The sequence below is a fragment of the Chaetura pelagica genome, unplaced genomic scaffold, assembly GCF_000747805.2.
Source record: "Chaetura pelagica isolate M959 unplaced genomic scaffold, ChaPel_1.0 scaffold224, whole genome shotgun sequence".
Classification (NCBI taxonomy): domain Eukaryota; kingdom Metazoa; phylum Chordata; class Aves; order Apodiformes; family Apodidae; genus Chaetura; species Chaetura pelagica.
In genome coordinates this window covers 1,934,990-1,945,709 of record NW_009953316.1, presented here as the reverse complement: position 1 = coordinate 1,945,709, position 10,720 = coordinate 1,934,990, and the positions used below count along the sequence as shown (strand labels likewise).

Sequence of the window (10,720 nt, the reverse complement as noted above, 5' to 3'; positions counted from 1 at the left end):
CTCTCTCCAACAGCTCCATGTTCTTAGGTTGGAGGCTCCAGATTATGCTGCACTACAAGCCAGAGCTCCATGACTCCTCACCCCTTTACCACAAAGACCTCTCCAGAAGATGGCCAGGTGAGCTGTGCCTGCCTCCAGCAGTTCCTGGGATTCATTATTTGGGTGCCAGCTGCAGGCAGCACGTGCTCAAGCTCTCTTCTGCCCCCCCCCCAAAAGTGGGCTCATTCATGGAGCATTTCAACAGATCAGGGGGGGAAAAAAAAATAAAAAAGAAATCATTTCAAAAAATGGAAAGATTGAATTTGGGAATTCTGCTCCTTGGAGAGCTGGTAATGGGTTTTCATCTCCCTCTCTCCCCCTCCTCCAGGCCTCAGCATTTATAACTTCTCCATGTCAATGTTATTATGAAGAAATTAATTCAATGATGAGATCATTCCCCATCTGAGTGAGTAAATAAGGCTCTTGCTCATCCCTGCTCTCCCTCATCCCAGGGACTCATGAATCTACCATAATTCAGCCTCCAAGAGCAATGGCCAAAGGGTGACACCATCCATTGCCAGTGCTTGTGGTGGGTCAGATCCAAGTGTCACACAAACCTCTGCCATTTTAACCATAGGCCTTCACTGGCAAGTTCCAGGTTCTTCCTTTGACTGTTTCCTGGGCTCAGCTGCACCAGTTGCTGGCCCAGAGGAGAGGCCAATAGAATCACAGAATGGTTTGGTGGGAAGGGACTTTTCAAGGTCATCTAGTCTAACCCTCAGGGACATCTTCAATTGGGTCAGGTTGCTCAGAGCCCCATGCAACCTAAGCTTTGATGGTGCCAAGGATGGGGCATCTGCGACCTTGCTGAGCAACCTGTCAGGGTCTCACCATCCTCATAAAACATTTCTTCCTGATAACCAGGCTAAATTTCCCCTCTTACAGCTTAAAACCATCACCCCTTGTCCTCCCACTACAGGCCCTTCTCCAAAGTCTGTCCCCAAGGTTCTCATAGGCCTCCCTGAAGTGTTTAAAGGCTGCAATAAAGTCTCCCTGGAGCCTTCTCTTCTCCAGGCTCAACACCCCAACTCTCCCAGCCTGTCTCCAGAGCAGAGCTGCTCCAGCCCTCCCAGCATCTCTGTGGCCTCCTCTGGCCTCTCTCCAACAGCTCCATGTCCTTAGGTTGGAGGCTCCAGATTATGCTGCATCCTGTTTAAGTTCCACCCAATCTATACGTAGAAGTCCTTCCTTGCCTGAGTTTTGGTCTCAGGAGAACCACACCAACAGGAAGCCCCAAGCACAGAGAGTTTGGTGGGACCTTCACTTTCAGCTTGTGCTCAGTGAGCTCATGAACTCAATCCATGACCCTCTGAACACCAGGGAAACTGAACAATACAATTCAAACTCCATGGGTTGAGCTCAATATCCCTCCAGGTGCAGGCACGAGTGGTGGAGCTTTTGGAATGAGCTACCTCTGAACACGTGGACATTGGAACAGTAGCAAACACAACGTGGGGCTCTCCCTGCTTACCTTGCAAAGTCCAGGTCAGCCTCACGTGACATGGTGATGTTGGTCAGGTTTTGCTGGAGGATGAATATGTTCCTGCACATCTTCTTGATGCCAGATTCACTGATGCGTTTGAAGTAGTGGGCACCATTGATGAGGATGCAGGAGATAAGGTGACCCAGACCTGCAAGGGTGAGAGGGGAAACAGACAATAAAAAAAACCTGTGATAAAACCAGCACGTGGTCCATGTGAACTGGAGCAGGAGACCCACTGGATTGTAGGTGGAACCAGCCCTGTGCATTTCAGGAGGACTTTCCTCAAGGTTTCCTTCTTTGGTAAAAACACCTAAACACCCCCAAACACTACAAAAAAAATCAAAGCTGCATTCTCACAGCCCTTGGTATTTCCAGGGCACTTCCAGACTGATAATCAGGCTTTGCATAATGTCTCTCTTCAGTCCCTCTCTCTGGGCAGTGCCATGGACCACTCCTGCTCCTACAACATGATAGGATTTTCATCTGTTATCAAAGGTGGTGGGTTTCCCTGGTAAACCCAGAGTCCACAAGAGCAGAAATGATCTGCATTTGAATGCACTTGATGCACAACCTCTCTCTGAACAGTCCTGAACAGTTTCTTGTGCCTGAAGGATGGCTCCATCATTCCTCTGCTGCTGAAGGACACAGCCAGCTGCTCAAAGGCTGGAGAGCTGGGCAAAGAGGAACCTAATGAGGTTCAACAAGAGTAAGTGTAGAGTCCTGCACCTGGGGACTAAAAACACCAGGCACTGATGTGGATTAGGGGTTGATCTGCTAGAAAGCAGCCCCGTGGAGAAGGACCTTGGGGTCCTGGTAGACAACAAGTTCTCCATGGGACAACAAGGTGCCCTTGTGGCCGAGAGGGCCAATGGTATCTTGGGATGTATTAAGAACAGTGTGGCCAGCAGGTCAAGGGAGGTTCTCTTCCCCTTCTACTCTGCCCTGGTGAGACCTCACTTGGAGTATTGTGTCCAGTTCTGGGCTCCCCAGTTCCAGAGGGACAGGGATCTACTGGAGAGGGTCCAACAGAGGCTACGAGGGTGATTGAGGGGCTGGAACATCTGTCTGATGAGGAAAGGCTGAGAGACCTGGGGCTGTTCAGTCTAGAGAAGAGAAGACAGAGAGGGGACCCTACTAATGGCTATAAATATCTGAAGGGTGGGTGTTAAGATGGGCCAGTCTCTTTTCAGTGGTGCCTGTGATAGGATGGGGGGAAACGGCACCAAGTGACAGCCCAGGAAGTTCCACCTCAATGTGAGGAGAAACGTCTTTGCAGTGAGGGTGACAGAGCCCTGGGCCAGGCTGCCCAGAGAGGTGGTGGAGTCTCTTTCTCTGGAGACTTTCCAGACCCATGAGGACACGTTCCTGTGTGATCTGCCCTGGGTGTTCCTGCTCTGGCAGGGGGGTTGGACTTGATGATCTTCAGAGGTCCCTTCCAACCCCTGTGATTCTGTGATTCTATGATTCTATGACAAAAGTCACAGCCACCCCCAGATTGATGGATCCATTCACCCTGCATTCCAGGTAGGAAAACCCAGCCTAATTCAGTCAGTTCCCAGGTCTGTACATGACTAGATATCAATTCAAAGCCTGGATTAAGAACATTTGTTCCTGCACAGGGTATATGGTTAAACCCAACACTGGGCTAAAGAGATACCAACATTTCATGAAGACCATATGTATGAATCTCAACCTTCTGGCTCAGCAAGGTGCAAAGAGTTCTCAAGGCTCTGTCTGGAGCCATTTGATTGTCTCCTGGAACAGACACAGCAGACCTGGGCTCTACCATGTGCTCCAGTCACTCCCTCTGCCACAGAGTCACACAGCTCAGCAAACACCAGGAGCTCCGTGGGTACAGGGGGAAGGAGACAGACATCAAAAGCCTTCTCCAGGAGCAGTAGGAAGTAGCCAAAACAAGGCCAGCTGGGTTTGCAGAACCTCCATCCCTGCAGACATATTATAGTGGGCCATGGGTGCATCTCCAGGCTCCACCTCCTCAACGACCACATAAAAGGACACGGGCAAGAGAACTGTGTGTCAGTGCCACCAGCAAACACAGGGGAGATGAACCAAGACATGATTTATATTCTCCAAGGTAATCAGGACAGATGAGACATCAGAAGAGCTAATGTTCTCTAAATGTAATTTTAGAAATGGAACGAGTCCATTGCAGACAGGGGCTGCTCTGCAATGGAGCTGTGCTTGGGATGCACACACGTGCCCAAGGCTTCCTGAGGAGCAGCTGCCCCACATCTCCACCAGCTTTCTGCTGTCCTTCCCAGCACTTGTGATTCTGTGTCAGCACTGGGGTGGGCAGCAGGAGCAGGGCAGGGATGGTCCCCCTGTGCTGGGCACTGGGGAGGGGGCACCTGGAATCCTGGGGTCAGGGCTGGGCCCCTCAGGACAAGAAGGACCTGGAGGGGCTGGAGCGTGTCCAGGGAAGGGCCCCGGAGCTGGGGAAGGGGCTGGAGCAGAAGGAGAAGGGGCTGGAGAACTTGTGAGGAGCAGCTGAGGGAGCTGGGGGTGTTGAGCCTGGAGCAAAGGAGGCTGAGGGGAGACCTTCTGGCTCTGCAGCTGCCTGAGAGGAGGTTGGAGCCAGGGGGGTCGGGCTCTGCTCCCCAGGAACAAGGGACAGGACAAGAGGGAACGGCCTCAAGTTGTGCCAGGGGAGGTTGAGGTTGGATCTGGGGAACAATTCCTGCCTGGCAAGGGTTGTCAGGGCCTGGCCCAGGCTGCCCAGGGCAGGGGGGGAGTCCCCATCCCTGGAGGGGGTTCCAAGCCCTGGAGATGGTGCTGAGGGACACGGGGCAGGGGTGGCCTTGGCAGGGCTGGGTTAATGGTTGGAGTGGGGGATCTCAAAGGTCTTTTCCAACCCAGATAATTCTGTGATTCTCCTGCTCAGCCACACACCCTCAGAAATGCTGTGGAAGCAACAGGGGGTTTGAGTGCCCCGGGTCTGCATGAGTCTCAACTTTTCAATCTGCTCTAAGTGGCAACAGGATCACAGTCTGCCTTACCCACCCCCCCTCAGAGGAACAGTGTTGGGCTTTGGGGTGAGAGTGAGAAAACACTTTGTAAGGATGAAACTCTCCTGGTAAGGGCCTGACCTTCAAAGATGTACTGGAACTTGTGCTGCTGGAGGCTGGCGCTCATGGCCTCCTCGATGGCGCTGATGTCCTTGTTGAGCCTCACCACCAGAGGGTCATAGTCCATGCTCTCCACGTTGGCAACGATGGCATAATTCCCTTGTTTGGCCAGTGGGATCAGGTAGTGGAAGCAATGAACTCTGTGAGAGAGAAGAGAGAGATGGTACAACCCAACAATCCTGGTGTTAACGTGTCGACGGGTGTTGCCGCGAACCGGCGGCGTGTCCGAGGGGGTGTTGCCTCATCATCCTTCCAACGTTCAAGGAAATAACCAAAATTCTAAGAAATGGGTGGTTCTGTCTGTTTTAAACACATTCTCCCCTTGGCAGGTCATGATCTCATCTTGACAGGTCACGACAAAGGACTTTTAATTAACAGGTCTGACCTACATCGTCCCAGTAAAGTGGTCAAGAGCCTTTTCACCTGGTTCCCCAACCTCAGACATGCTGGTTCAGTAGCTCTTGGACACCAGTGCTCATAAAACCCCTTCTGTGTACCATAAAGGTGTAGACTGGCAGGAGGAGTGAGCCAGGGGACATGAGGAACTGCTGGGAAGAGTCCAGTGCAGGGCCAAGAAGGATCATCAGGGAACTGGAGCATCTGCCCTGTGAGGAAAGGCTGAGGAATCTGGGGCTGCTCAGCCTGGAGAGGAGGAGGCTGAGGGGGGTTCTCATCAGTGCTGATCAATATCTACAGAGCAGGATGGGGCCAGACTCTCCTCATCAGTGCCCAGTGACAGGACAAGGGGCAATGGGCACAAGCTGGAGCACAGGAGGCTCAAGCTGAACATCAGGGAGAACTTGTTTCCTGGGAGGGTGACAGAGCCCTGGGACAGGCTGCCCAGGGAGGTGGTGGAGCCTCCTTCTCTGGAGACATTCAAAACCTGTCTGGATGTGTTCCTGTGTGATGGTGGTGGAGTCTCCTTCTCTGGAGACATTCAAAACCTGTCTGGACGTGTTCCTGTGTGATCTGCTGTAGGTGATCCTGCTCTAGCAGGGGGGTTGGACTAGATGATCTCCAGAGGTGCCTTCCAACCCTGATGACTCTATGACATGATCCTTAGCAGGCCAAGGCTGTGTCTGTGCCCAGGAATTTAACAACATTTTTCTTTTCTGTTCACCTGCCTGGTAGACCAGGTGCCCAACCATCATCCCTCCACTGAAGGAGAAGTTCTGTGCATCCAAGTCACCTCTTCGGGTTCTGCAAAAAGCTGCAATCAAGTGGTTTCTCTCAAAGCTGAGGAGGAAAGGGCTTTGCCAGCTGAACTGAAGCATGTGTGTTTGGAAGGAGAACTGGGGAATCAAAAAAATGAAGGGTCTGGAGGACAAGGAGAGGGGTCTGGAGAACTTGTGAGGAGCAGCTGAGGGGGCTGGGGGGGTTGAGCCTGGAGCAAAGGAGGCTGAGGGGAGACCTTCTGGCTCTGCAGCTGCCTGAGAGGAGGTTGGAGCCAGGGGGGTCGGGCTCTGCTCCCCAGGAACAAGGGACAGGACAAGAGGGAACGGCCTCAAGTTGTGCCAGGGGAGGTTGAGGTTGGATCTGGGGAACAATTCCTGCCTGGCAAGGGTTGTCAGGGCCTGGCCCAGGCTGCCCAGGGCAGGGGGGGAGTCCCCATCCCTGGAGGGGTTTCCAAGCCCTGGAGATGGTGCTGAGGGACATGGGGCAGGGGTGGCCTTGGCAGGGCTGGGTTAATGGTTGGAGTGGGGGATCTCAAAGGTCTTTTCCAACCCAGATAATTCTGTGATTCTCCTGCTCAGCCACACACCCTCAGAAATGCTGTGGAAGCAACAGGGGGTTTGAGTGCCCCGGGTCTGCATGAGTCTCAACTTTTCAATCTGCTCTAAGTGGCAACAGGATCACAGTCTGCCTTACCCACCCCCCCTCAGAGGAACAGTGTTGGGCTTTGGGGTGAGAGTGAGAAAACACTTTGTAAGGATGAAACTCTCCTGGTAAGGGCCTGACCTTCAAAGATGTACTGGAACTTGTGCTGCTGGAGGCTGGCGCTCATGGCCTCCTCGATGGCGCTGATGTCCTTGTTGAGCCTCACCACCAGAGGGTCATAGTCCATGCTCTCCACGTTGGCAACGATGGCATAATTCCCTTGTTTGGCCAGTGGGATCAGGTAGTGGAAGCAATGAACTCTGTGAGAGAGAAGAGAGAGATGGTACAACCCAACAATCCTGGTGTTAACGTGTCGACGGGTGTTGCCGCGAACCGGCGGCGTGTCCGAGGGGGTGTTGCCTCATCATCCTTCCAACGTTCAAGGAAATAACCAAAATTCTAAGAAATGGGTGGTTCTGTCTGTTTTAAACACATTCTCCCCTTGGCAGGTCATGATCTCATCTTGACAGGTCACGACAAAGGACTTTTAATTAACAGGTCTGACCTACATCGTCCCAGTAAAGTGGTCAAGAGCCTTTTCACCTGGTTCCCCAACCTCAGACATGCTGGTTCAGTAGCTCTTGGACACCAGTGCTCATAAAACCCCTTCTGTGTACCATAAAGGTGTAGACTGGCAGGAGGAGTGAGCCAGGGGACATGAGGAACTGCTGGGAAGAGTCCAGTGCAGGGCCAAGAAGGATCATCAGGGAACTGGAGCATCTGCCCTGTGAGGAAAGGCTGAGGAATCTGGGGCTGCTCAGCCTGGAGAGGAGGAGGCTGAGGGGGGTTCTCATCAGTGCTGATCAATATCTACAGAGCAGGATGGGGCCAGACTCTCCTCATCAGTGCCCAGTGACAGGACAAGGGGCAATGGGCACAAGCTGGAGCACAGGAGGCTCAAGCTGAACATCAGGGAGAACTTGTTTCCTGGGAGGGTGACAGAGCCCTGGGACAGGCTGCCCAGGGAGGTGGTGGAGCCTCCTTCTCTGGAGACATTCAAAACCTGTCTGGATGTGTTCCTGTGTGATCTGCTGTAGGTGATCCTGCTCTAGCAGGGGGGTTGGACTAGATGATCTCCAGAGGTGCCTTCCAACCCTGATGACTCTGTGACATGATCCTTAGCAGGCCAAGGCTGTGTCCGTTCCCAGGAATTTAACAACATTTTTCTTTTCTGTTCACCTGCCTGGTAGACCAGGTGCCCAACCATCATCCCTCCACTGAAGGAGAAGTTCTGTGCATCCAAGTCACCTCTTGGGGTTCTGCAAAAAGCTGCAATCAAGTGGTTTCTCTCAAAGCTGAGGAGGAAAGGGCTTTGCCCAGAAAAGTGGAAAGCAAAACTCCTTCCATTTTTGTAATTCTTGGGTTTCACTCAAGAGGAGTGAGTTGGGTGGGTTCTTCTGAATTGGATCTGTCAGAGAAACGTGGCCAAGCTGATGTCTGCGTGAAATGTCTCCTGCACTGGAAGCAGGTGTCAGGATCAGCACACTGAGACAGGAAGGTCACACTGGACTGGCTTGACCAGCAGGGAGCTGGGCTGGGCAAAGCTGGGCTGGGTATGTCCTGGCTGTCATGACCCCCATCCTCCTGGAAACATCTTTGAGGTGGCCAAAGTTCAATTCAGGGCAATTCCAAGAGTGAAAACATCTGTCTTTACTCTTCAGTGCCTGCTCCTTTATAATTCCATGTAGGGCTTTTTCATAGAATCATGGAATGGGTTGGGTTGGAAGGGACCTTAAAAATCATCCAGTTCCAGCCCCCCTGCATGAGCAGGGACACCTCCCACCAGCCCAGGCTGCTCCAAGCCCCATCCAACCTGCCCTTCAACACTGCCAGGGATGGGGCAGCCACAGCTTCTCTGGGCAACCTGGGCCAGGCTCTCCCCACCCTCACAGCCCAGAATTTCTTCCTAATGTCCAACCTAAATCTCCCCTCTTCCAGTTTTAATCCATCCCCCCTCATCCTCTCACTACAAGCCCAAGTAAGAAGTCCCTCCCCAACTGTAACAGACATGAAGTGACTTCAAACCCCACAGTTAGTTGTAACAAAATTAATGGTTCATCATCTGAAGGCACCAACAGATTTGGGAATCACTGCAATTGTCTCAAAACCTCTTTGCTCTTGGCTGGGGTTTTCTCACACCATAACCAACAAGAGGCTGGATAGATCCCTCTTTCCAAATGTGCTCTGAGTGCCTGGATGGGGTTCTTGGGAATGAACACACCTTGTCCTACACACCTGGGCAATGGGAGCCAGGGAGCTGGTGTCAGAACCTGAAGGAAACCCACCAGTGGTAGCTGTAGGAACCTCAGAGAAACCTGTCCCAACCACCAGGGGGTCTGGGATTTCTTCTGCAGTGCTTGAAAAGGCAGAGTGATGGATATGGGGAAGCTCCTGCCCTGCTGGGGATTGTCCTGGTTGTTGGCAGGAATCCTTTCCTCAGGGAATCCTCAAGGAATCCTTAAAGAATCCTCAACCCTCTCTACCCATTGCAGAGCACCACGCTTTGGTGCATCTATAGCATCAAACTGGGGCTCCTGTCAGAGCACTGGAGGACAAGATCTGCTCTAAAATGACAGCAATATTTTCTCCTGAATTACCTTGGCAATTATTTCTGCTTCACCCACGGGTGAGGGCAAAGCCACAGAGGACTGAGGCCAGAAACCCTTTTAGGCTGGTGCCCACACCATGGCTCTGGGTGACCTCAGGTATCACCTCCCTTTACATCAGAGCTGGAAAGCTGCTCCATTTCCATACCTTAACCATCTGTTTTTCCATACCTTAACCATGTGTTTTTCTATACCTTACCCATCTTTTTTCCATACCTTACCCATCTTTTCCTCTACTCCTTCCAAGCCCAGCTCATCTGTGATCCCTGCCACCAAGTGGCCAGCAGATGATGGATGGCAGGTTGAAGGGCTGCTGACCATAACTGATGTGTTGTGTTTATTTTTAAAGCTGCACAGTGACTTCACCAGAGCTCTGCCAAGGACACAAGGTGGCTCAGGATATGTCACAGCAGAACAAACTGAAGGTCCATCAAGTCTCCTTGCCTGATCTGCTCCCACCTGATGCTTCAGAGAAAAGATGAGCCATGAAAATCCACCTGGCTGATCCAATACAGAAGGGAGAAAAGTCTTCCCAGCCCCAGGGGACTGGCAGCCTGAAGAAAGGGGTTTGCTGCCTTAGGACTTTGCATCTGAAGTCAGAGACATCACAAAACAATCCTTCCCTTGAAAGAAACAATCCAGCTGGTTTCAAAGTTTCTGTTACTATTTGAAAAAGCAGGAAGAAAAGCTCTTCTTTGCAATCCAAAGATTAATATATGTGGTGGTTAATAGGTGGTTAATATATGTGCAAACACCTGTTAGACTATTAAAACCCCATTGTGCAGTTTTCTAATGGCAAAGCATCCCCCAGCCCCATTTGTCCTGGTCTCTGACACACCAGACACAGACCTGCCCAGGAAATTCCACTCCCAGTATCCCACCTCCATCCCCCATTTTGCCATTTGTGGTGATGGAATCTGGCATTTCTGGACTGCCCTTTGATGCCGCAGCAGGCAATGAATCTGTCTCAGGTGCCACAATATGTACCCTGGACACCACCTGAACCTTTAGGCTCCCAGACTCACCCAGAATCCATGAATCCAGGGTTTTTACCTGACTTCCAAATGCAGGACCAGCAGGCAACGATCAGCCATCTCTTGGAAAGACCTGGCCAGCTCACCCAGGGTTTGCAGGATCTGCTCAGATGCAGGAAGGTGTTCCATACTGGCATGGCTGTCCTGGCCAGGAGACACAGCTAGCAAGAGAAGAGAGTACAAATTTGTGACATCCTCCATCAAGGCTGCTCAGCATCTTGTCTGCTTCCACCCTGAACAGCTCTGTCCACTCCCACCTTTGGCTGAGGAATAACAGAGAATTCAGGAGTGTATGAAGCAACAAACTGCTGCTGCAATTTGATTAAACCCCAGAGGGAATCTGAGGGGTTTCATCAACCACTAGAATACATTTGCTTGGGAAGATATTGCTCTGTAGCTGGAGGATCCAGGAACATTTCTCTTGCTCTGACTGGAGTGAAAGAAGAGCTGCTCAGGAGCCAATACATGGCACCAACAAGATGGTCCTTTTTGGTCACCATAGTCCTCCCCATGGATCTCAAGTGGGTTTTTACC

General features: G+C 51.8%; 1 protein-coding gene across 1 annotated transcript in view; it reads right to left on the bottom strand.

Moving 5' to 3' along the window:
- Nucleotides 1-10,720, bottom strand: part of EXOC4 (exocyst complex component 4) — a 390,906-nt gene that overhangs the window by 20,580 nt on the left and 359,606 nt on the right. Inside the window, exons 15-17 of the mRNA XM_009998103.1 lie at nt 10,206-10,347; nt 6,628-6,806; nt 1,511-1,670 (exon numbers count right to left, since the gene is read on the bottom strand). Coding sequence (XP_009996405.1) covers nt 1,511-1,670; nt 6,628-6,806; nt 10,206-10,347 — 481 coding nt within the window. The remainder of the gene's footprint in view (nt 1-1,510; nt 1,671-6,627; nt 6,807-10,205; nt 10,348-10,720) is intronic.